This window comes from Heptranchias perlo, chromosome 8 (genome assembly GCF_035084215.1).
Source record: "Heptranchias perlo isolate sHepPer1 chromosome 8, sHepPer1.hap1, whole genome shotgun sequence".
NCBI classification, from domain to species: domain Eukaryota; kingdom Metazoa; phylum Chordata; class Chondrichthyes; order Hexanchiformes; family Hexanchidae; genus Heptranchias; species Heptranchias perlo.
In genome coordinates, this window is record NC_090332.1 from 13,681,530 (window position 1) to 13,708,555 (window position 27,026).

The 27,026-nt window shown below is 41.5% G+C and overlaps 1 protein-coding gene across 1 annotated transcript in view; it reads left to right on the top strand.

Annotated features, from left to right (window-relative positions):
- exo1 (exonuclease 1) overlaps positions 1-26,392 on the top strand; it is a 31,475-nt gene extending 5,083 nt beyond the window's left edge. Inside the window, exons 2-14 of the mRNA XM_067988286.1 lie at positions 3,383-3,558; positions 4,324-4,443; positions 4,890-5,013; positions 7,241-7,378; positions 7,983-8,195; positions 10,302-10,489; positions 13,031-13,127; positions 14,067-14,298; positions 17,623-17,872; positions 21,161-21,743; positions 21,859-21,954; positions 22,345-22,550; positions 23,869-26,392. Of these exons, the coding sequence (XP_067844387.1) occupies positions 3,398-3,558; positions 4,324-4,443; positions 4,890-5,013; positions 7,241-7,378; positions 7,983-8,195; positions 10,302-10,489; positions 13,031-13,127; positions 14,067-14,298; positions 17,623-17,872; positions 21,161-21,743; positions 21,859-21,954; positions 22,345-22,550; positions 23,869-24,013 (2,553 nt within the window). The 5' untranslated portion in view covers positions 3,383-3,397 and the 3' untranslated portion in view covers positions 24,014-26,392. The remainder of the gene's footprint in view (positions 1-3,382; positions 3,559-4,323; positions 4,444-4,889; positions 5,014-7,240; positions 7,379-7,982; positions 8,196-10,301; positions 10,490-13,030; positions 13,128-14,066; positions 14,299-17,622; positions 17,873-21,160; positions 21,744-21,858; positions 21,955-22,344; positions 22,551-23,868) is intronic.
- The last annotated feature ends 634 nt before the right edge of the window (positions 26,393-27,026 follow it).

A 27,026-nucleotide genomic window follows, 5' to 3' on the forward strand; every position in this document is an offset into this window, starting at 1 on the left:
TGATTACTGTTCCCTAAATGTTCCCCCACTGACGCTTGCTCCACTTGACCCATTTCGTTCCCCAGAACTAGATCCAGCAATGCTTCCTTCCTCGTTGGGCTGGAAATATACTGATTGAGAAAGTTCTCCTGAACACACTTCAGAAATTTCTCCCCCGAGCTACCCTTTACACTATTACTATCCCAGTCTATATTAGGATAGTTGAAGTCCCCCCATTATCATTACTCTGTAGTTCTTGCACCTCTCTGTAATTTCCCTGCAAATTTGCTCCTCTATATCCTTTCTACTAGTTGATGGCCTATAGAATACACCCAGTAGTGTATTGGTGCCTTTATTGTTTCGTAACTCTAACCAAATAGATTCTGTTCTTGACCTCTCAAGGACATCCTCTCTCTCCAGCATTGCAATATTCTCCTTAATGAATATTGCCACTCCCCGTCACCCTCATTTTTTTTTCCTTCCCTATCTTTCCTGAACACCTTGTATCCAGGAATATTTAGTACCCAATCCTGCCCTTTTTTGAGCCACGTCTCCATTATCGCCACTACATCGTATTCCCATGTGGCTATTTGCGCCTGCAGCTCACCAACCTTATTTACCATGCTTCGTGTATTTCGACACATGCACTCTAAACCTATATTGAACCTTTTCGTATTCTCTCTTAGTCTGATCCCACCTAATAATGTATTGTTTCTTACTCTAGTGCTATCAGTCTCTCCCAATCCTTTGTTTCTCCTTTCGAATGCTACATCCTGGTGCCCATCTCCATGCCAAATTAGTCTAAACCCTCCCCCAAGGCATTAGTGAACCTCCCTGCGAGGACATTAGTCCCAGCTCTGTTGAGGTGCAACCCATTCATCTTAAACAGGTCCCTCCTGCCCCAAGAATCTGAAGCCCTCTTCCTTGCACCATGTTTCTAGCCATGCATTCACCTGCCTTATCTTCCTATTTCTGTACTTACTCACTACCGCGTGGCACTGGGACTAATCCAGTCATTACTACCTTTTGAAGTCCTGCTTTTTAACTTCCTAGTTCCTGAAATTCTGACCGCGGAATCTCATTCCTTTTCTTTCCTATGTCATTGGTACCCACATGGACCACGATGTCTAGCTTGTGCCCTTTTACCCCACAGAATGTTCTGCATCCTCTCCGTGATGTCCTTTACCCTGTATCCACGGAGGCAACACACCATGTGGGACTCGCATCGGCGGTCACAGAAACGCCTGTCTGTCCCTCTGACTATCGAATCCCCTATGACTGCTGTATTTCCACACTTCACTGTCCCTCCCCCCCCCCCCAGTGCAGTCTTTTATCCCATGGTGCCATGCTCAGAAAGGTGAGCTTCGTCATCCTCATTGGTATTCAATGCTGAATACCAGTTTGAGAGCGCCACTTCTCAAACCTTGGTTATAATCACTAAATGTTTTGTTGTCTCGTCTTTTGCAAAAATACTAGTATTTTTCCTACCACTGACGTTAAGCTAACTGGATTAGTTATGTCTCTCTTTGAAGATAGGAATTACATTTGCTGTTATATTATTTCCTATTATTGTAATCACTATTCCCTAGATGTTCTTCAATGCTTACTTCTCGTATCTACTCCAGTTCATTTCCCATTACTAGGTCTAGCAGTGCTTCCTCCCTTGTTGGACTTGCGTGTTGGGTCAGAAAGGAGTCTTGTACACACTGTTAAAAACTCCACCCCCTTCCCTTACATTCCCTCTCCCTGCCAGTTTATTTTGGGGTAGTTGATATCCCCCAGGATTTATGATTCTGTGTTTCTTATGCATCTATTTGCTTGCATATTTCTCCCTCCATTTCCTTTCCACTTTCTGGTGGCCCGCAGTATGTCCCTAATAGTGTGACCAATCCCTTCATGTCCTTTATCTTAATCAATATGCATTGTATTTCTATCTTTGTTAGTTCTGCCCTTTCTTGCTACTGCCAGTTATTTCTGATTTACACAGCTACCCCACCAACCCTTCTTCCTTCCCTATCTTTTCTATATACAGTATAGCCTGCAATATTTAACTGCCAATCCTGTCCTGTCTACAGCCATGTTTCTATTATCTCCATTGGACAAAATGGAGGTGTTTGACAAAGCAGTAACTTAACCTGCATTGGTCTCCCCAATGTACAGGAGACCATATAGTGAGCAGCGAATAGTACTGGGTTGCAAAAATACTCAAATCATCTCACCCAGAAGGATTGTTTGGGGTCCTGGACAGTGATGTAAATGGGCAGGTGTTGCATCTCCCGTGTTTGCGTGGGAAAATGCCAGGGAGTGATGGAAGAGTGAATCTGGATGTCGGAGGGAACGGTCCTTCAAAAAGCTGGAGGGAAGGGAATGATGTGTTTGGAGGTGGGATCATGTTGGAGGTGGCGTAAATGGTGGAAGATGATTTGTTGAATGCGGAGACTGGTGGGGAGGAAGGTAAGGACAAGGGGGAACCCCATCATACTTGGCGGGGGGGGAGGAGAAGAGATTAGGGTAGAAACATGGGAATTGGTCAAGGGTTCTGTCTTGCAGGTGAGGGAAAAAAGAGGACGTTTTGGAAGCTCTGGTGTGGAAGGTGGTATCCTCAGAGTAGGTGCAACCGAGATGAAAAATCTGGAAGAAGGGATTAGAGTCCTTACAAGAAACTGGGTAGGAAGAAGTATAATCTAGGTAATTGTGGGAGTCATTGGGCTTGTAATAGAAAGAGAGAAGTCCCGAAAGGGCAAGGAAGAGTCAGAGATGAACCATATAAGGGAGAGGTGGAAGTTTGAAGCAAAATTTATGACATTCTCTAAATCAGGGCATAAATAGGAAGTGGCACCAACACGGTCATCAATGTAATGGGAAAAGAGGTCATGGTGCGGACCTGAGTAGGACTGGAACAAAGAGTGTTCAATGTGGGAATGTTTAATGGGCAATGTTGGTTTGATTTTTATCTGAAAGGCTCCCTCAGCGCTGGCAGAAATGTACCCCCACATTATGTGCTGAAACCCAAAGTGGAGCTTGAACCTACAAACTTCTGACTCCGGACCAAGAATTCTATCATCAGAGCCAAGCTGATGCTTTTTTACATTCTCACAGCATGTTTGAAAACTGGCAAGTAGTAGTGGGAGTGGGCTTATTTGAATGTTAATTGGGGCAGGTTCTATTTTACAACTGCTTTGGAGTCTCGGTGCTGTACCACTGGAGCTAGCTGTTTGTGCTGCAGCCACCTTCAGTACTTGTATAAAATGCTCAATAACATCACTTTGTTCAAATGTATTTCAAAATATTTATAAGGACATTGATTGGACTTAGGCATAATTTTTAACTTTTACTGCCGTCCAAACCACAGTCCATCCATTTTAATCTGGGAATACTTATGAAAACGTTTACCTTTCGACAGGAGTAAAAGCAGACCATGGGGATTCAAGGGTTGTTGCAGTTTGTTAAGGAAGCATCAGAACCAATCCATATCAAGAAGTACAAAGGACAGACCGTAGCATTGGATATGTATTGCTGGCTTCACAAAGGGGCCTTTGCGTGTGCTGATAAATTAGCAAAAGGAGAACCGACTGATCAGTAAGTCCTTTTGGCCTCACTTGAACTTGGTGCATGTCGTTGTGTTTCCTTCTCCATGAAATGGTAAACCCAAAAATTAAATGTATAGGTGCAAAGTGTTTTTTATTTTGTATAATAAGAAATCTTATTGGTTAATTAAACTGGGCGACATGGACATGTTGGGCCGAAGGGCCTGTTTCCATGTTGTAAACTTCTATGATTCTATGAATTAATAATAGCATCCAGACCCATGTGGTGAAAAATAATTCCAAGTTATTGTACATTTGAATGTGGGCAAATTCTACAAGATTTTTAATTTGAATGTCTATCTTTTCAAATAATTTCTGCTTTCATTGCTGATCACCCACAGCTGAGAGGGGACTAAACTGCAGTTTCAGAATTGACGAAGGGCGGGTGGCGATATGGAATTCATAACAAAAAATCAATTAAGCAAAATATTTCATTTTTTATAATACTAAACATGGTTGAACGTTATACGTCCTGAATGCAATACATTTAAGCCGTCTCGCTGCAGTTCCTAGTGAGCACGCAGCATAAAACTGCTCACACTTCAGCACAAAATTGGCAATTTCACCCAGAGAAACCACAAGAATAGTTGATTTGGGAAATGGAAATGCCAAGTTGGGACAGCAGAGGTTTTGTTTTGCATTTTCCTGTGCCAATTCGTGACCCTGGAATGCTTTTTGTTGATGGCAGATGAAAGATTTTATGATCCTATTTCATTTCCAACACAATTTTTTCAAATACTTGTCTTTTTTGTTTCAGATATGTTAGTTATTGTATGAAATTTGTTGAAATGTTGGACTCATTTGGTGTCAAGCCAGTCTTGGTTTTTGATGGATGCACTTTACCTTCTAAAAAAGAGGTTGAAAAAGCACGAAGATTGTAAGTAGTAAATTTACTAAAGTCTACTGCGATTCTTTAATTTCAGACATTTGCTTTTCATGTATTTCGGTAGCGATAGCTTGGAGAAGGCCAAGTACGTATTATTTTAACAGGCTGCAAAGAAATATAAATAAACCTGGATGGCTGATACTGTTTTTTTTTCAGTTCTTACAAATGCTGTTTTTTATTAAAATGTTTATGTGCACTGTGGTCAAATTGATGTTCTGTGTATAAACGATTTTTAACATTCCCGAGGACTTGACTTTTAAACATCCAATCTAGTTTAAAGTTTTAGTTCTAGCGATGCAATATGATGTGCGTTTCTTTTTACCAGCAGCAGTCATCTTCTGTTATATGCTGATGTCCTAATTTGTGTCATTTATCTGCACAGCTGTTTATGCATGTGGTTTAGAAACGTTATGCTTGGGTGTTTTTATGCATTACAGACGTAGGCAAACAAACTTTCAGAAAGGAAAGCAGCTTCTTCGTGAAGGGAAGACAGCGGAAGCCAGGGAGTGTTTTACTCGTTGTGTCAACATAACACCTGCAATGGCTCATAATGTCATAAAAGCAAGTGATTTAATGTTTTTTTTCACTTCTGTAATTTGTGCATAGAGCTCTGTATTCGTAGATTTTGTTTTCAATTTCCTGGTGATTTTTCAGACCTTATTCTGGACCTTTCAGAAATGTTTAAAAATTGTGTTGTGAAGGGGGAAGAGAGAAAGATTTTAAAAACATATAGTAACAGTTCAGTGGAAATTGGAGGTGGGGGAGGAGAAATTTTACACATCTGAAGTTGTGTGCACTCCAGCAGTAGTCATTCTTGGTGTACTTTTTACTTGTGTAAATTTTGTAAAGTGCATTTCTTAACCTAATCAGAATGCATAGCAGGAAGAGAGGGCAAGAGTTTTAGAAAGCCATACAATGACTGCTTCACAGGAGCGATTATCCAAGAAAGTTTGACACTGAGCCACAAAAGGAGATATTAGGACAGGTGACCAAAAGCTTGGTCAAAGAGATAGGTTTTAAGGAGCGTCTTGAAGGAGGAGAGAGAGGCGGAGAGATTTAAGGAGGGAATTCCAGCGCTTAGGGCCTAGGCAGCTGATGGCATGGCCTCCATTGGTGGCGATTTAAAATCGGGGATGTGCAAGAGGCAAGAATTGGAGGAGCGCAGAGATCTTGGAGGGTTGTAGGACTGGAGGAGGTTACAGAGAGGGACGAAGCCAAGGAGGGATTTGAAAACTAGGACGAGAATTTTAAAATCAAGGCATTCTCGGACTGGGAGCAAATGTAGGTCAACAAGCACAGGGGTGATGGGTGAACGGGACTTGTTGCGAGTTAGGATACGAGTAGCTGAGTTCTTTGAGCTCAAGTTCATGGAGGATGGAAGTGGGGTGGCTGGCCAGGAGAGCATTGGAATAGTCAAGTCTAGAGGTAGCAATGGCATGGATGAGAGTTTCAGCAGCAGATGAGCTGTACTGGGGCGGAGACAGCTAATGTTACGGAGGTGGAAGTAGGCGGTCTCGGTGATGGAGCAAATATGTGGTCAGCAGCTCATCTCAGAGTCAAATAGGACGGCAAGGTTGCAAACGGTCTGGTTCAGACTCAGATAGTAGCCGAGGAACGGGATAGTGTTGGTGGCTAGGGAACGGAGCTTGTGGCGGGGACCGAAGACAATGGCTTCAATCTTCCCAATATTTATTTGGAGGAAATTTTTGTTCATCCAATACTGGATGTTGGACACGCATTGTGACAAATCAAAGACAGTGGATTTGCAAGTCAGATCCAAGTGAAATAAATTGGAAAAAGTGAATTTGTAGTAGAGAAAGGTAGCACTCCAAAAGGGTGAAAAATTGTATGGAATTGGGGGAGGGGGAAATTAAATGCAAACGCTAACACAAGAATGTTGCTTGTGCAATTCGTAACAAATTCCTGAAGAAGGCATGCAGGATGTTACCATGTGATTTGGTAAATTATTGTTTTTTTGGAGCAACTTTTTAAATCTGTTCCAACGTTGGTTTATATCAGAAGTCCTTTTGTGAATAATGTCACTAGATATTTAAGTTATGAAATCATGATCTTAGGACAACATTGATTGACATGTCTTGAACCATGAACATTTATTTCGTATTTTCTCCTTCCTCAATCAGATTTCTCTAACCACACGTCCTTATTCAGTTATATAGATGGGCAGATGACCAATACCAGGATGTTAGCAAAGGAGAAGTTTGGGATGATGCTTTCGCTTTTTCGTCCCTTCCTCCTTGTGGAAAGATTCTTGGCTTTTGCTTGCCTAATTTTACTGATAACAAAGCTGAGATGTGTGAGCCCACGTGTTACTATTCTAGCACAGCACATTAGAACACAAATATGCCTTTATAAGTACAGCACTCTCTTGACGTGTGTGTGTGTTTATAGAGATTGCCCTTGAGCAACTGGACTGGGTTGTAAACAGAAGTCTTTGGAATCTAGAAATCCTAATTTTAAATTGAATTTCAGCTGAGATACTACAATGATATGGTATTGGGGGTACCAAGGTGCTGAACCTTGAATGGTAAGGTATGATTTGTATAACTGTGCTGCAAGAGAGGGTTTAGAGACTTTTGCACAGGAAAGAGGAGGAAGCCATCTCAGGCCTGCTTTTCAGGCAATGTCTTTTGACTGGTTTCAGAATGGCATTGGAGATTGCTCTGCGTTATAGCAGATAATTCACAGAGGAAAAAGGAATAAAAACGGCAAATTGCTTAAAAAAGAGGAAGAGCTGCACAACAATTAATTTTTTTTTGTTACCATACAGGCCGCAAGAGCGAAGGGAATGGATTGTATTGTAGCACCTTATGAAGCAGATGCTCAATTGGCTTACTTAAACAAGATTGGCATAGCTCAAGCAGTAATTACAGAAGATTCAGACCTGTTGGCATTTGGATGTAAAAAGGTAAATGGAAAGTGCTACAGGTAATTTTTGTTGTTTCAAAGAGGCACTTTTGTTAAGATAACTACTTTGTAGTGCTTGATTGAATAATTTGAATGAATGTCCCACAGTGTCAGGTCAGTAAACTTGTTATTTAAAGGGGAAGGAAAAGCTAGGAGCAGTACTTTCTGAACAAAATTATTCTTTTTTTTTTCAAATCCCCCATTTATTAGTATATACCATATCCTTATTTCTATACAGACTTTTCTCCTCCCCTGCTGAGATGAGCAAACTTAGCACAGACAAGGGATTGAACCTGGCACCTTCCTGGCCTCTATGGCTTAGTTAATTGGTGGATGGTGATTGAGACCAGCCATTGTATCTTGTTATCTGAGTGAAATTGCCTTTATTGCCACATTTTATGCACTTTCAAGTTGTGGATTTTACCCACTCCGGACTAATTTGTGGATGCCTAAACTCATTTGCAAGGGACCATTGCAGTAGGCAAAGGTAAAGGACTTTCTTCAAATTAGGCTGGGCAGGATTTGAATCCTGGAGTTGGAATAAGAAATTAATTGATGTGATAAGTTATTTGAGTAATTTGTGATATTGAACACTGCACTTTTAGGTTGTACTGAAAGTGGACAAGTATGGGAATGGCCTGGAAATTGACAAGGCTCAGTTCGGCAAATGCAAACAGCTGGGAGATGTTTTCACTGAAGAGAAGTTCAGATATATGTGTATTTTATCAGGGTGCGATTATTTGGCATCCATCCATGGAATTGGTTTGGCCAAAGCATGCAAGCTGCTTCGGATTGCCAACAATCCAGATATCATAATGGTGAGTCTGTTTTGTACAGTTATATAACAAAAATAACCTACAGGATAGCATGCATGTATGAAATGCTTATTGAAAAAATCTAATTATGCTGAGGTCTTCTTTAAGAAGATTTGTTAAGATTGAATATTTAGTGGAATGTCTGCACTGAATTGAAGAAAAAATGGAATAGGAAAAGGCCAGTCAGTTCAACATATCTGCCAGTAATTTCCATGGTGATTGTCGTAATGTAGAGGAAGATTGGCAAAAAAGTACCAGAGAAACGACTGTTTCTCCCAGTTGATTCTCTGGGGTTTCTGCCAAAGTTACAGTGGGAGATTGGGGACCCCTGTGGAAATTCTACCCCATCCTTTTTGATGGGCCATGTGCAATTTGTGCTCCAATGGTGTCTCCCAGACTTGTGTAGAGTTCTCTTATTTTGTGCTGTTTTCTTGAAGGAGCACTTCTAGATTCATGTGTTCGTCTAGCCTTGTTTTCTCACTGCAATGTAAAAGCTAGAATTTGACATTAGATCCCAAAGTCTCTATCTTCATAATGACATGAAAATATTTTCTTGACGTGGTTTGGTACGCTGTTGCATTAGACCCTCAACACAGTAGCCTGATGTGGACTTGTTGCCCTGATCGCCCACATGGAGTTCCAATCTCATCCTTGCTACCACTGGGGGGTTGTTGAGTGAGACGTCTTTATTTAACCGGGGTAGAGGGAGTGTAAATTGGAAGAAGAGTTGGCATATTAGTGCAATGTAAAATGGTGTGATTTATTTGATATTCATAAAGAACAACAACAATCTAGATCAGTACATAGGTTTGAAGGACTGACGTACATACTATTAAACACTATGCAAGGGCCCCCTATAACACTAACTGAGTAAAAACTAAATTGCTGAATCTCCATTGCATGGTTTGGTTGGGGGGTGGGTGGATTTAACATCCCAAGTACTGGGAGGAGATACCTTGCTTCTTGTATGAGACTTTTTTTTCTCTTAGACTGACTTTGATTACAAGGTATAAACATTACCTTTGAGGACTACATGCTTTTAGCTGATGAGTAATGGAAATGACAAATTTCTTAAATACACTCATCTTATAAGAACATAAAAAATTCAGGAAAGAGAAAAGACTATTCAGTCCATCATTTTTGCATACCAACTCTACCATCAGTATTCAGTTGTATAATGAATACTTCCAGTGTTTTTGTCCAACATCCTGTCTGGCGATTCTTCTAAACTTTTATTACTTTGAAAAAAAAAATTTTTCCTAATCAGTTTTAAATTTACTTTGCACTAATTCCCACTTATGTCCTACCTTCCTGCGTTTACCTTATGTATATACTTCAGTGAGATAACTATCTTCATTCTAGAATATAAAAGTTCAACTTTTCTATTCTTTATAGCTCATAATCCTTTACATTTGGATCCATCTTGTTCTTTTCTGTAGCCTTTCAAATGCATGTTTTCTGTGGTATGATTAAAACTAAGCCAAGTACTATAAATAGGGTCTGATCAATGCATTGTGAAGTGTAACTTCTGTGGGTTTGCACTCTACTGTTCTGGCTTCATATCCCAGCATTCTGTTAGCTATTTTGTTCGATTGCTTTGCCATCTGGACACTAAAAGCGACAATTCTACTATTACTCCCTGGCAGTTTTTCTAAGTTTCCTTGTGCTAATTCAATTTTTTTCATTCATATTTCCATACCACATTTTTTTCTATCTCTGTAATATTTTACATTTGTCACTGATAAATTTAATTTGCGTGCCCAATTGCACAACCAATTTAAATTCTTTTGCTAATATTCTGTTGCATTCTCTGTCTCTGCTGCTCTCCTTATTTTAGTGTCTGCAGTAAATTTGATAAGCCTAGGCTTACTTTCAATATGCAAGGCATTTGGGTATGGTAAAACTGCATTAGGATCCTACTGCAGACTCCATAATCATCACCTTTCTATCAAGTAGTAGTAAAATTAATCTTCAGTTCCATTATTATAATTGAGTTTATTTAAGACCTTTTTGAAAGTTTTTCTAGAAACTATAAAGTATTTTGGATAGCTTTGCTGGTAACTAAAAATAACTTCCATCTCCACCATGCATTCTTTTTGTCATTTATAGGTGATCAAGAAAATGGGGCAATATTTGAAGACAAGTGTGACTGTGTCGGAAGAATACATAGAGGGGTTCATTAGGGCAAATAACACATTTCTGTATCAATTGGTGTTTGATCCATTGAAACGGAAACTCGTTCCTTTAAATGGTTACTCGGATGGTGTTGATCCAAAATCACTTGACTATGCTGGACAGTATCCTTTACATACCTTTTATTTGTTCGAGTTGGTCAGCACCAATTAGCTTAACTAGTTTTTTTTTAAAAGTTAAAATCTGCACAGTTTTGATGCAGACAAAACACTTGCTTGCTGTGTGACAACTTTTGGAGGGACACACAGGGAAGAGGTGTGGGAATAACAAAGGAGAGAAGTTGATGTTCAGATGCATAAGGCAGAAATTGATATGTCTGTCCAGGTAGTGGTGGAATGGCAAGTTGGGGATGGAATGTGGGTTTGTGCCCCTCATGCAATATTCTGCATCGTTGGAGACACCAAGCTGCCCCATGCTCTCGTGTATCTCTTTGTGGGTGATTACATGGTACTGCCAGAACCTTTTGCGGAGTTTGTCTGCCTGTTTGACTAGAGACTTAAATCATTTTAAATTTGACAGGAAAGCTTTTTTTTAAAGAAAAAAGTTTCAATTTAAAGATGAACAAATAAAGTAGGGGGAAATTATTTGCAAAAGCTTGTGTGGACCATAATATAACTGCCTTGTTGCAGCTGCTGCTGTTGGACTTTCACTAGTCCTGAAATGACTTGTTTATAGAGTGACATTTGCAGTATGTTGCAGCTGCTTGTGGGAGTATTATCCAACAACATGTGATGTTGCTTGTAACGTTACCCAGCTTGTGCTCTAGAAAAAAATCAAAAGTCAATGTTGCACAAGAATCACTAATGGTGTGTGTGTATATATATATATATATATTTATTATCAACAGGGCTTAATTTACATTCAAAATTGGTGTGTTTGCTTGCAAGTTCAACAAATTTAACTACTTTGATTTCAGGTTTGCAGTAGAATTGAAGGCAATTTTTAAACAAAATAAGATGACTCTGTCTTAATTTGGTTCTGAAAAGTTACATTGTATTCTGCCTGTACCATGATATGGTGCAATCCCACACATCTTTGAGGACATAACGTACAGGGTGGATAAAGGGGAACCAGTGGACGTAGTGTATTTAGACTTCCAGAAGGCATTCGACAAGGTGCCACATAAAAGATTATTGCTCAAGATAAAGAATCACTGGATTGGGGGTAATATTCTGGCATGGGTGGAGGATTGGTTATCTAACAGGAAGCAGAGAGTTGGGATAAATGGTTCATTCTCGGACTGGCAACCTGTAGCCAGTGATGTTCCGCAGGGGTCGGTGCTGGGTCCCCAACTTTTTACAATCTATATTAACGATTTGGAGGAGGGGACCGAGTGTAACATATCAAAGTTTGCATATGATACAAAGATGGGAGGGAAAGTTGAGAGTGAGGAGGACATAAAAAACCTACAAGGGGATATAGACAGGCTGGGTGAGTGGGCGGAGATTTGGCAGATGCAATACAATATTGGAAAATGTGAGGTTATGCACTTTGGCAGGAAAAATCAGAAAGCAAGTTATTATCTTAATGGCAAGAAACTGGAAAGTACTGCAGTACAAAGGGATCTGGGGGTCCTAGTGCAAAAAAAATCAAAAAGTTAGTATGCAGGTGCAGCAGGTGATCAAGAAGGCCAACGGAATGTTGGCGTTTATTGCTAGGAGGATAGAATATAAAAACAGGGAGGTATTGCTGCAGTTATATAAGGTATTGGTGAGACCGCACCTGGAATACTGCATACAGTTTTGGTCTCCATACTTAAGAAAAGACATACTTGCTCTCGAGGCAGTACAAAGGAGGTTCACTCGGTTAATCCCGGGGATGAGGGGGCGGACATATGAGGAGAGGTTGAGTAGATTGGGGCTCTACTCATTGGAGTTCAAAAGAATGAGAGGCGATTTTATTGAAACATATAAGATTGTGAAGGGGCTTGATCGGGTGGATGCGGTAAGGATGTTCCCAAGGATGGGTGAAACTAGAACTAGGGGGCATAATCTTAGAATAAGGGGCTGCTCTTTCAAAACTGAGATGAGGAGAAACTTCTTCACTCAGAGGGTAGTAGGTCTGTGGAATTTGCTGCCCCAGGAAGCTACATCATTAAATAAATTTAAAACAGAAATCGACAGTTTCCTAGAAGTAAAGGGAATTAGGGGTTACGGGGAGCGGGCAGGAAATTGGACATGAATTTAGATTTGAGGTTAGGATCAGATCAGCCATGATCTTATTGAATGGCGGAGCAGGCTCGAGGGGCCGATTGGCCTACTCCTGCTCTTATTTCTTATGTTCTCAGCCAGCCTAAACAAATATTTACCTTAAGCCATGAGAGTCTGCACACACAGCATGTGCCTTTTTAACATGAAATAGCCTATTAATGCAAATTTAATAATACAGCAAGTGTTCTAGAATAGCAGAAATACCAGTGTGTTGTACTATACTACTTGTTGATTTAATCAAAACTAGTTTTCTTTGGCATATTCTTGCCATTTTTTTTGTACCATCCTTTTACTTTAGGAGCTCAAGTATGCTCACTTATTGGGCCTAGTTGCATCTACATTTGGTGTTGGATAAGCAGTGTGGCACTGTTTTTATATGGTTTTCTCCAATAATGTTTGTCATTTGTATTCTGTTCCTTAACTTGGCTACTTTAGTCACTTGGGTGACGAGAAAGCTCTTCAGATAGCTCTTGGAAATATAGATATTAATACTATGGAAACTATAGATGATTACAACCCACGTACTTTTCAGGTAATGTACAAGTTACCCAATGATTCTAAGTTGTAAGTATCAATTTTATCCTATTAACCATTTTTTACCTTCAAGTCAACTAATACCCTGTTTTAAATTTTGCCTTTATGATTCCTATCTGGGGAGGAAGAGGAGAACCTTGAAAATAAGTTACCTGTATAAAATGCCCACTTTTTAATCAGTTTTTATCATTCATTTTTTCCTCTGATTGATTCCTGCTATTTTGGGCATCTTCTCCCCTTCTTGTTTACTCCTATCCTGGAGAAGCTCTGTAGATAATCCTGTACACTAGAGCTTGAGACTGACCCGGATGCTGATCCATAGATGCCCACACCGAGAAACGTACTGCCAAATATATTGCAGTGGCTAGCCAATATTAAGTGTTTTCAGCTCGGGTGCATCCCAGATCGGCTTCTAAGTTACTCTGTCGAGCTGTGCTGGGATGCACGTAAAATGGCCAATAACAAAAACAATGATTTTTTAAAAGATTATGCACGTAGATGAAAATCTGTCACTTTCATCAAACGCTACCCTCTTTTAAGATCTAGGTTACAATCACTTTAATGTATGCTGTAAAAATTACAGAAATTCTGATGTTTTAAACTGAATTGGTTGGGTGAAAATGTGCAATTTTACTATTTGTCCTGGCCAATATTTACTCCTAAACCAACTTCACTAAAACAGATTATCCCATTGCTGTTTGTGGGACCTTACTGACAAATTGGCTGCAGGGTTTCCCTATATTACAACAGTGACTACACTTCAGAGATACCTCATTGGCTGTGGAGTGCTTTGAGACGTCCTGATGTCATGAAAGGCACTATATAAATGCAGTTTGTTTCTTTCTCTCCTTTTTTTATTTTTATTTTAAAATTTTTTTTATTTCTTTCTGATATTTCCAATTATGGAAACAATATATATAATACTTTTTTTTACCAGATTCCACCAAAAAGGACTCGTGGATGGGATGACAAAGAAGCCAGTAAGCAGAAAGTACCACATATGCTCAGTGTATGGAGCAAAGATTATAGACCATATGGAAATCAACTTTCAGTCCCAAAGGCAGAAATATTACCAGAGAAACCCTGCACCAGGGGTATAGAGAAAGTGATCAGCATCAAAAGATTAAAACTTCCCAGTAGGGAGATGCTGGCTAAAAGGCCCAGAGAAGGTAACGAAGACCTGACTTGTATTATTGTAAATAGAAAGGAAACTCCATTCTGAAAATTAGCTGTTCAAGCAAAGAAATGTAATAAGTATTCTGAACATTCTGGAATATGTACTTTTAATTGAGATAGCTGCATCATCACTGATCCTTCGCATACATGTATACACATTGCATCTAATGCATGTGTCCACTGGGAGCTAATCACCAACCTCCTTCCTGTCCCGCTCACCCCACCCATCACTGCCAACGGATCAACAATCACCGCCCCACTCCACATCTCCTTCCAGTGTGTCCATCCACTCGTGACCTAGGCCCTTGGCATTCCACGTCCTTATTCTGGATGATTCCATTGACATAATGGCTTTGACGGAAACTTGGCTCACAGGTGGTGACACCTCGCCCCTTACTGAAGCTTCCTGCTCAAACCGCCACAGCGGCAGTGTGACCGGTATCACCAAATCACACCTTGGTCTCTCCTGCTACTCCTGTGGTACCTTCTCCTCCTTCGAGCACGTCAAGTTATTCCACCTCTATCACCTCCTTTAAAATCCTTGTTCTCTACTGCCCCATCCTGAGTACCTCATTGAGATATACTCCCTCCTATCTTTCCTTGGCCTCTGCACTGAATGACTCCTCATCCTCAGTAATTTCAGTTTCCATCTCAACTCACCTTGTCTATTCATGTGGCCCCTCTACCCCCGTTGTTTTGATCACAAACAAGGCCATCTCCGACCCCTTCTTTGTATCCCTCACCAACCACATCCCCCCACTTCCCTTCCAACCCCATTTCCTTTTGTGTCTGCCCCTGGAATAAAGTCCCCAAAGTCACATACAACTGCAGTTTCAAACACCCAACCACCAGCCTTTGGCCCTTCATTCGCCATGATAATTCTACAGTTGTTGATCTGCTTAACCACTCCTTCATCTCCACATTTGATTCCCTTGTCCCCAGCAAAACACTTACACTCTCCCACCCTGCTCGTTCCCACATTTTTGCTCCCTCAAGTCCAAGGGCTGCAGACTTGAGCGTATCTGGCAAATGCCTGGTTTAATCATCCATCACCAAATCTAGCGGACTACATCAAGCACCATTGGGCCTTGCCCTCCTCTGCCAAAACTGCTTGCTGCTCCAGGATCATCCTGGAAAGCAAAGATAGCCCCTGGCGTATTTGCTCCACTACCAACCACCTCCTTAAACCTTACCCCCTCCACCCTCACCTCTGCCAATAATAAGTGTGAGGAGCTCATGAACTTTTTGTCACTAAGATTGAGACCATCCGTCCAGCTGTCTCTGCCACATTGCTCCCACTTTCATGTCCACCAAGCTAAACCTCTCCAAGACCTAAATAAGTCTTAGGGGTCAATTTTCAGATGGCCGAGTAGGTGCGTTCGTGGCGGGGGAGGGGCTCCTAAAATTGGGGATTCCCTGAGCCTGGCTCCAACCCGCCCACTTCCGGGTTCCCCAATGAGGCATGCAGGACTCCCACCAGCAATCAAAGCTGGAGGGATCCCACTTAAGATCATTATCTGGGTACTTGAGGTCGTTTACAGACCTCATTAGTTAGAGATTTTAGGAGGATTTGGATTTTGGACTACCCAGAGCATGTTTCCCATGCTGGGGGAAGCACTCCCTGTTTAAACAGATGTGTTGCAGCCAGCAGCCAGTGGCAGCTGCAAAGGTCCATTTAACAGGTGCGGGGTAAACCCTCATTCATTGCAGCAGGGCACTCTGTCACCTCAGACAAAGTTTTGCCTGCCACACCGTTGTCTCCGGACTCCAAATTATTAAATCATACCCTATGTGTAAAAACCGTGACAAACCTCAAACACCCTTGTGCATCCCCTTCATGCTCACGACACGTTGGCCTTACGCTTCCTACTACACATATGTGATGCATGCCCTGTGGCTGCAGCACAGGTAGTGGCAGGTTGGGTGAGGCTGACCGTGAAAGAGATGCATCACAGGGTGAGTATGAGATAGAGCCATGAGATTCTATGAGGATTGGGTTGAGTGGTAGTGGTGGGATGAGTACTGGCGAGGTGAGTAAGTGCAGGTAAGATCAGGATGAGCTTTGAGTGGGTGTGAGGAGTGATGTGATAGAGTATTGTTGGCAGTGCAGAAGGAGATGTGGGGTGGGGGGGGGGGGGTGGGGTGATGTGGCAGACGGAGTGTAGGGGAATGAGTAAGAGTGCTCACTTTGGCTGATCGACTTAGGTCATTGAAGCGCCTCCTGCACTGTATGCAGGTGCGTGATATGTTGGTGGTGCTGGTGACCTCCTCTGGCACCTCGAGCCAGGCCTTCATGGTGGCTGAGTCAGGCCACTTCCTCCCGTCCGCTGGGAGAAGATCTCTGTCCTCCCCCCTCCTCCTCACCCCATCCAGTAGGACCTGGAGTGAGGCATCATTAAACCTGGGAGCAGCCTTTCCCCTGGGCTGCTCCTTTCTGCAGCATCAGTCAATGGAGGAATACCCCTTTAAATAGGGCTCCTCCAGCTGACAGCCTATGATGCGGGTGCGCAGTCCGCCCGCTGCGCAGCTTTCCAGCGCGAAACCCGGAAGCCAAGTAAATGGCTTCAATTTACTTACGATCACGTGGGGAACCCTCCGATTTTACTGGGCGGGTTACCCACGCGTCCAGTCAACCCCCCCCTGCTGGCAAACACTTCCCTCCTAATATTGGGCCTTTAGTGTCAAGCTTGTCCTGTTGGATGCTGATGCGTTGGCTCTGGTGTAGTTTTCTCCAATATAAGTGCTGTTCATTCAGTTGATTAAAAAAGATCTTGATTCCAGGCCTCGCCTTCATTAAGGTGTAGAGCAGATACTACAATCTTAAACCAACCTGCTGAAAGTGTCACGGGTTCTTCCATATGTTCTCTATTTAAAAAAAATACAGTATCATTTGATGAATTTCTTGCTTGAAGATTCTACTTAAATAGTGTCTTTTTTATATAGAAAAAGAATATATAGTTGATCAATATAAAGTGTTGAATAATTAATTGTTTTCCTCTGAATAGAAGTTTCTGACATGAATAATTAGTCTCTTATGTATTATTGCATTGAAATAGGCTTTTGTATCAGAAAGGGCAGGATGTTCTCTGATTGGAAGATTTCTACAAGCTAGATGGGGCACTCTTGTATTGACATGGTTACAGTAGTAGTAATGTTCCATTGAAAGTAAATGAAAATGTCAGTCAATTATACTGGTCTTATCAGGCTGGTTTCCTGTAATGATTATCTAATTTAAATGTAACATCTGGGTAATTCTAGTGTAGTGTAAGTATGCAAATTAATGCTGTCTTAAAGATGATTTTGTTTTTACCCATCAGATGAAGGCCTTTCAGACGGGGACTTGTTAAGCCAGTACTCGTTTCCAAATAGTAAAAAACATAAAAAAGCTGCTCAAAATTGCCTACCTCAGCAATCCCCTCCAGAAGGGGTGGAATCCTCATCAGCAAACCACTCAGTCAGGGATGAAAGTCCAAGGCCTCACTGCAAGATCCGGAATCGGTTTGCCACCATTTTGCATAGGAGAAATGAAGGTTCAGGTGCTCTTGTTGTTCCTGGAACCAGAAGCCGGTAAAGTGTGATTAATTTCTTTTTAAATTGAAAGCTGCTTGGGTGATATTAACCCAGAACATATCACTGGCCTTTACATAACCAACAAATTGTCCAGAGAGCAGCTCTATAACCAGGTGGGAGGGAGAGAAAAGTAAAATAATTTATCAGTATTCTTTAGGACAAATAAGGGCAGAGTCTCGACCTATTCTTTCTATGAATGTCAGTGGCTGGAGTCATACCTAGCACACAGGAAGATGGTAGTGGTCATTGGAGGCTAATCATCTCAGCCCCAGGACATTGCTGCAGGTGTTCCTCAGGAAAGTGTCCTAGACCCAACCATCTTTAGCTGCTTCATCAATGACTTTCCCTCCATCATAAGGTCAGAAGTGGGGATGTTCGCTGATAATTGCACAGTGTTCAGTTCCATTCGCAACCCCTCAGATTACGAAGTCCGTGCCCCCATGCAGCAAGACCTGGACGACATCCAGGCTTGGGCTGATAAGTGGCAAGTAACATTCATGCCACATAAGTGCCAGGCAATGACCTTCTCCAACAAGAGAGAGTCTAACCACCTCCCCATGTCATTCCAAGGCATTACCATCACCACATCCCCCACCATCAACATCCTGGGGGTCACCATTGACCAGAAACTTAACTGGACCAGCCACGTAAATACTGTGGCTGCAAGAGCAGGTCATAGGCTGGGTATTCTGTGGCGAGTGACTCACCTCCTGACTCCCCAAAGCCTTTCCATCATCTACAAGGCACAAGTCAGGAGTGTGATGGAATGCTGTCCACTTGCCTGGATGAGTGCAGCTCCAACAACACTCAAGAAGCTCGACACCATCCAGGACAAAGCAGCCTGCTTGATTGGTACCCCATTCACCATCGTAAACATTTACTCCCTTCACCACTGGCGCACTGTGGCTGCAGTGTGTACCATCTATAAGATGCACAGCAGCAACTCGCGCCAACGCTTCTTCGACAGCACCTCCCAAGCCCGCGACCTCTGCAGCCTAGAAGGACAAGGGCAGCAGGTGCATGGGAACGCTGCCACCTGCACGTTCCCCTCCTAGTCACACACCATCCTTGCTTGGAAATATATCATCGTTTCTTCATCGCTGCTGGGTCAAAATCCTGGAACCCCCTACCTAACAGCACTGTGGGAGTACCTTCACCACACGGACCGCAGTGGTTCAAGAAGCCAGCTCACCACCACCTTCTCAAGGACAATTAGGGAAGGGCAATAAATGCTGGCCTTGGCAGCAACGTCCACATCCCATGAATGAATTTTTAAAAAAATTTATACTCTTCTGTTAGATGAAAATTCCCAGTCTCCCTGCTGTTACTGGACACTCTGAACCATGCAGGGCCAGGAGAAAAGCCTATCCCTGCTCAAAACTGAGTCTGCCTGTTCACAGATCTCTGATCTTGCAGTGTCAGCTTGGCTTATTTAGTAGGACTGTCATTTCTCAAGTTAGAAAATTGTAGGCTCAACCCTCAGTCAAGGAGTTGAGCACATAATTTAGGCTGAGACTGCAGCGCCGTATCGAAGGAGTGTGCATCGCCAGAGATGCCGTTATTCAGATGGGCCATTAAACCCAGGCCCCATCTGCTAGATCCAAAAGAATGTTAACAAGCCCGTGATACTATTTGAAGAGTAGGCAGTTCACCTGGTGTTCTGGCCAACATTCTTCACTCCGTCAACGTCACCAAAGACAGATTAACTAGTCATTTTTCTCATTGTGGTTTGTGGGGCTTTTCTTTTCCCTCCACGCATGTGAATAGCGGGGCTTTGTTCCAGGAGAGGGAATGCTGCCAATTTGCAGCTTTTCAAATTCCGAGAAAAAGATCTTTTATGTGCAAGTACATTTGGATCCCGCCCCTCTGATCCTGTATTGTATCCCTTTAACATGTTTACTTAGCCCTATATTGCCTTCTCCTTCAACCTTCTTTATAATCGCATACCTGTTTCCTACACCTATTCAATTGCAGTGGGAAATCAATCACTGGATAGATATTTCCTCCACTGTAAGCACTAGGACTAGTGGTATACATTTACCCAGGTCACTCTGACAGTGTGGCTGTACCAAATTTCTCTCATGATGAGTAGCTCAGAAAAGTCTGATCTTCCTGCCCTTAGCCAGTGGTTTTGCACTTCATGGAGATTTCAGTGGGATGAAAATTGGGCAGGTTCTACAACAGGTGGGCGATCCACTCCACCTGGTTACAGCCCAGGCGGTGAAATTCAAAATTACCCCCAATTTCTGGGGGATTTGAAGCATTTGTAGTTCCATGGAGTTGCGCTGAACATTACTGAAGCTTTCTGATTCTTCATTATAAGCTAATGCCATGTTCTACAATTATTGTAAATCTATGGAACAATCTACTTTGTCAAGTGCATTGAACATAAAAGTCAAATAGTTTTGAATCAATACCAGTAATTTGTTTTTTGTCGAACGTTTTGGCCTGCAGCCACGAGATTTGGGCCACAATTCGGACAAAAGCAGAGTGCACCCACCCAAACACTTTTATACCCAAAATGTAGCTCTGGGGTGGGAATCAACCAAAAAGGAACAATATTTGAAGCAAGACAAGGAAGTCTTAAACTGGGAAATAACGTTCTGGAGATAGAAAGAAGTGGCATTGAATGGAAGGGTTATAGACACAATTGAAGTACATGGAGCAATCTCTCTCCAACTGGTATCTGGGTGTAAATCTATAGCATGGGACTGTGCATAATACAATACTAGCTGACGTTCCCACAGGGAGTCCAGAGGGATGGTTGGTGCAGTGGGACATGCTCTGTGTACCTCAAACTTGTGAAACATTATTTCTAGCAGATATTAACTTTATGCTGCATCTTGGGGTTAGGATTACAATACACTGAATATCCTGCAATAAACCTGACACTGGGTGCAAAAAGTGGAAACCTTTTTCCATTCCCTACACTGATATCTCTCATGTTTTCTTTTTCTCTTCCCAAGAAAAAAAATGATTAACTAGATCACCTCTATTTTGAGTGTATGACCAATTTTATGTTGGGGGTTCATGAGGTTTCATGTTACAATTCAGTCAGTAAACTAACTGCAGCTGAGTGGTTTATATTGTAACTCCTTAACTGAAAATGAAAGCCTAAATACTATGTCTGTTAAAAACAGAAGTTTGTAACAGTAATGGCCATATAGCATTTCTCAAACGTAGTTAACTAGGAAGAGAAAAATATGTACCTTCAACTTTGTGACATTATTTCTAGTAGACATTCGCTTTATTCTGCATTTGATTTTTTTCATACTTCTTTTGCAGGTTCTTCTGTAGTCCTAAAGAAGTTTGCGTACCTGATCAAAAAATTGAAGTCAATGTAATATCTAATGCAACAGATAGAAACAAGGACACAAGCCCGAGAAGTTCTTGTAAGAGTGAGAAAAATGACTTCTTGGCGACAAGTATAAGCGGCAATGAATGTGAACAGGATGAAAAATCACTTGAACTTTTAAACACCAGTCCAAATGCCAATAAAACTCTTACAGAGTTGAATTCAGTGACCAGGAAAAGTTTAAGTGCTTTCAGTTGGTCTGGAGACCTGAGGGAGAAATCTAGGACACCCAGTCCTGCTGCTGGTTTATCTGTACTGCAGCAGTTCCACAAAAAGGTGGCATACTTGACTCTAAGTAAATTTAACAATAGTAAACCAGAGACAAAAGGTGATCAGAGTGCAAACCAGTACCAGTCAAGCCTTCCGGAACAGCCTGAGGAATCCATAGAAGATGACTCTGAAATTATGGCATCCCCACAATCACCTCTTGGTATTCGTTCTTCTCTGGACAGTTTGAGCAGTGGTTTTGATTCCTTGAGCTCTTCTCAAAAGTCTAGGAGTTCAGATTTGGATGTAAGATGATTTGTGTTTACGTTGGAATGCTTTTAAGACTTTTATTGGAATGATAAATACTTCAGCTTGTTTATTTATTAATTCATTTATCCTTTTGATTTTTTTTTGATGAAAGGAAGCCTGTGACAGTACAGCATCACATTATCAAACTTTCAGTCCTTTCACTCTGCCAGAATTACCTGAGAGAACTATTGTAACTATAAAGAATAGGGTAAGTATACTAGCTGTTCCTATACCTGTTACCTTTCCAGACCTTACGCCCATTCTTCTCTGGAGAATAGGCTCATCTCCAATTAATTTAGAATTTAAAAATTCAGAATAATAAAACTAAGAAGCACTCTTTTATCTAATAATGAGTTGTCACTGATCTGTGTGAAACTGAGCCATATAGACATTGCAAGGTACCAGTTTTGTTATCTGGTCTCTGTTGAATTAGCTGATCATAGGGAAAGAATTCGATCTCTTTGGTTGTTGACACTTAATCAGATACAGTTTTTCCCTTTTTAATGCTAAGATGTAGTTTTTTAAATGCAAAACTGTAACCAGAAATGGATTTGGCTGTAATACTAGTGTAGATTTACCAAATGCACTTTTGGTTCAGGTTCCTGGGTTACACAAACTGAGCCCTGGATCTTCTAGAAAGTCTGCTAAACTGAAGCTTCCAGGACCAGCCAAAGCCAGCGGGTTAAACAAAAGGTCACTGTCCAGCGGGTCGCTGCAAAAAAAGAAATCTGCTCCAAACAACGAGAACAAACCTGAAGTGCAGATTACAATCCATGATTTATGGAAGAAATTTGGGTTTAAGGGGTAAGTACTGCTAATTACAATGGTACTCGTTATATGGTCATGGTCTTGCTTGGTGTCTGCCTTCCCTCTCAGTTGGTGTCTGTATTTATGACTGTTGAGCCATGGCATATATGACAGTTTTTACATTTTAAACTTGCTGGGGCATCCAAAAGCACTGTACATCCTTTATAAATATAGTTTTTTCTTAAATTGTTACTTGAAAAAAATGCTAATGAGAGAAGGAGGCACTTTTAGGAAGAGAGAGAGAATAGGAAAGAGACTTGCCTTCAAATGGCAAACGGTGCTTCTGTTGAGTGTATTCTGTGCAGTGTGGTGGCCTGTAACTGAGATTGTAGGATAACTCACTGGTGCTGCTTCTCCTGCTGTCTTCATTCATCTACAATCACAAAAAAAATCTATGAATCTGTATGGCCACTTATTGTCCACTGCATCCTGTGGATTGGATGCTGTACATATGATTGTTTTGTGGTAAGCATGTCTGCTTCCTGCTGTCAGCATGGTTACCAGGAACCAATCCTCACACTTCAGCCCACTTCCATTGTGCAATTAACCTCTCCACTCCCTGGCAACCCAGGCTCTCTGGTCCCTACCTGGCTCCCAGGAAACGTGCATCTAATAAATATCTGGCTTCTTTCTTCCTCAAATGACAATTACTTAATGTACATGACCTATTCTCATGTATGGCCTACAGTTGTAAATATACATTAATGTGTTATGTCCCTTTCTTGCCTTATTTGAGTTGGTCTTCCTTGCAGTTGGCTGGTGTCCTACATTTCTATCCTACTGACTCACTGCATTAAGTATGCTTGCACTTTCTTGCAGCAAGAGTTGGGCAATACTACTGGTTGGCTTCTCACTATTTTTAATAGACTGGTTTTGGAGCATGATGATTGCTGGGATAGTCCCATCTTCCAATCCTGCTCCCTTCTGCCATTGTTTCTACCTAGATGCACTTAAAATTTAAACTACCCGTCTCCCTTTCTGTATCCAAGCCTACACTTGTTTCATCTGCTCCCACTTGCTGCAAAACCAAATAACCTCTGTCACTCGGCAATTCTGTTGTGAGGTCTCAGTTTCTTTATCTTTTTACTGTTTCCCCTACACTGTGCCTTAACCATCATAATCCTGTTCAGAAAATTGAAACTAAATACATTTTTTCACTGAAAATGATGCCTTTTCTCACAGTGATAATACAAGGATTGAGAAATTTTCAAATTCAGGTCCTGCCAAGTATATAGACCAATTCAGAAGGGAGAGAGAGAGTTGTATGTACGCTTTTTCAATTTTAGCTACTAACAAAAGATTTTACACTCCACAGGGAATCCGAGAAGCTTCAATGTAGTCAAAAAGCTGACCCAATGTCCCCCATCAAGGACAACTTCCTAAGTTTGACCCCAGAGACTGATCAAAGTATTTTATTGAAGTCGGAATGTAGTGCTGTGCAAAGAGCCATACAATGGTGAGGAAATCCATGAAGATGTTTAAACTCAGTTCAATGTAGCTAGAGATATTTAGTCATAACTGATCTCAATATTTTAACCATAATGAAAATATAAATTTGGTGCACAGTGTACTGTATAATTGCCATCTATAGAAAAGGTGCTAGAGACATCTGATGAGTTAATAGCATTAAACCTCTTTTATATTTTAAAATGAATTGACTGAACTGGGTATTGACTTAAGAACGGAATTTTATTATTTTTGAGCATAGCAGTGCAAAATGCAGTTCTGTGACCCAAAATGTGATTTTTTTTTTGAACTATTTCACAACAGCAAATGAGGATTCATAAATGTAAAATGTTATTCTGGCTCATCGTTGATGTTGGGGAGGCAAATACCTCACACATCACAGAAAAGTATAAAGGAGTTATGTCCTCCCTAAATTGGGCAGGTTCTACAACGGGAGGGAGATCCACACTGCTAGATTACCACAGAGGCAGCGAAGTTGAAAATTACCCTCAGCGTTTAAAAGATTTTTAAAAATACATTGAATTTATATAGGGCCTTACTGTGTCAGTATATTAAGTGTTTCACAAAATGAACCATTTTTGAAGTCCAGAGACTATTATGTAGGCACTCCTATCAGTCATTCTGTACCAGCTAATTACCAACAAATAGCAATGAGTTGAATAACCAGTTGATCTGTTTTTTTGGTGGTATTGGTTGAGGGAGGAATTTTGATCATGCCACTAAGGAGCCTCCCTGCTCTTTGAATAGTGCCATAGGATCTTTAATGTTGACTTGAATATACAGGTAAGACCTTGGTTTAATGTCTCATCTGAAGGACAGCAGTTCTGACAATGCAGAATTCTCTCTATTAAAGAGTGCCAGCCTAGAAAATCACTTCTAGGATGCTGGGAATTCCTGACACACTAGGGTCAGTCATTACAGTTTACAAATGTTAACTAGCAGAAAAGGGCTCCTTTTTTGTCACTCCAAATTGGTGGAGTGTGGGCACCAATGAATCTGATGAACCCCCAGAATCAAACAGATTAACGTTTGGTGGCATTAGCCTCCTGCTTAGCAGCACGCAACAATTGTGAGGTGTGCTGGTTACAGAAAGGAAATGTAATTTATTATATACGCGCCACAAAATTATATTCACAGTATCAAATGTGAAACAAACATAAAATTTACAAATGAAATAAAATAATCCCCCCCCCCCCCCGGGTCTTTAATCATCCCCTCCAGTTATCCAATTGCAAAGTAATAGCCAAATTTCTTTTTGTTTTATTATTACTATTTGCCAAGTGGAGATATTGAGACTTTATTTGCAGGAGTGATTTGGTTAACAAGTGATTGTGGTATGGAAATGAAGGAATTTTATCTTGCACTGCATTTGTTTGTATTGCAACCAGAGGCACCCTGACTTCAGCAGCAGTGCTGTGAAGGTGTCAGCCTTGGCTCAGTGGTAGTGCTCTCGCCTCTGAGTCAAAAGATTGTGGGTTCAAGTCCCACTCCAGAGACTTGAACACATAATCTAGGCTGACACTTCAATGCAGTACATGTGGGAGCTCTGCACTGTCGGAGGTGCCATCTTTCGGATGAAACGTTAAACCGAGGCCCCATCTGCCCTCTCAGGTGGATGTAAAAGATCACATGGCACTATTCGAGGAAGAGCAGGGGAATCCCTGGTGTCCTAGCCAATATTTATCCCTCAACCAACATCACTAAAATTAAATTATCATTGCTGTTTGTGGGACCTTGCAGTGTGCAAATTGGCTCCCGCATTTCCTACATTGCAATAGTGACTACGCTTCAAAAGTACTTCATTGACTGTAAAGCACTTTGAGACATCCTGAAGTTGTGAAATCCGCTATATAAATTCAAGTTTGTTTTTCTTACTAGAAATGAAGCAGCACAGAAATTCAATGCAGGAGCTGGTTTTCCAGGTGTCACTAGAGGGATAAAACTGCCAGTAATAAACATTAATTATCATAATTAATAGTGCTGGATGCTGCAAACCGCCAATTCTCAGGGCAAGAACGGGCTGAGCTTACCCACGTTTGTGGATTTTGGATGCCCATATTTCCCATTGCTGCCAGTGCTCTGAAATCTGCCCTCAAGGTAAATAGGTTAAATTTCTGAGCACTGGCAGCCTGAGCACATTGCTTCATTAGGAAATGTGCTATAAAGTGACAGAGCTATTATTTTAATCAATCTTAGGTGGAGGTGACAGTGTAAAATGAATCTTAATCAAGATATTTTACAGCACAGTGCACAGAAATGGTTTTGCACACAGTACATTTGTTATCGCAAGTGGGCTTTTCTTGTACTTCCATGTAAGGAATTCTGTTGATTGTATCTACTATAGCTCTCGTAAAATATTCTGAAAATAAAACCCTGAAACACATTTTGTTTGTTTTATCTCACTTACTCACTCACTCACACACAGTTCACCTCTGATTTACAATTTTCACAGAAGACTGAAAGTTGCAGAATTCAATCTCCACTGACAAAAATGACAGAATACAGGGTAATAAAAATAGAATTTGACATTTCAGTCACCATAAATCAGTGACCCCCAATAGGGCCTAGGCGGCTAATGGTGTGGCGAACGGGGTGGGGGGGTGTTTACAAAAGACCAGAGTCAGAAGAACAGAGCGTTCAGGAGGCCAGCCAGAAGAGCATAGTCTGGAGATGACAATGGTATGGCTGAGGATTTCAGATGGACTGAGGTAAGGGTAGAGGCCGGTGATGTCATGAAGGTTGAAGTCGGCAGTCTGTTTTGGAGAGTATATGGGGTTGGTACCTCAGTTCGAGGTCAAATAGGATAGTGAGGCTGTGAACAGTGGTTCAGCCTGGGACAATGGCTGGGAGGGGAATGGAGTTGGTAGAAAGGGTAGAGAGTTTGGGGTGGGGGCTGAAGACGATGGCTTCGGTCTTTCCAATGTCTAGCAAGGAAATTGCACCCCATCCAAGACTAGATGATGGACAAGCAGTCTTGAGAACACAGGCAGTGGAGAGGTTGAAAGG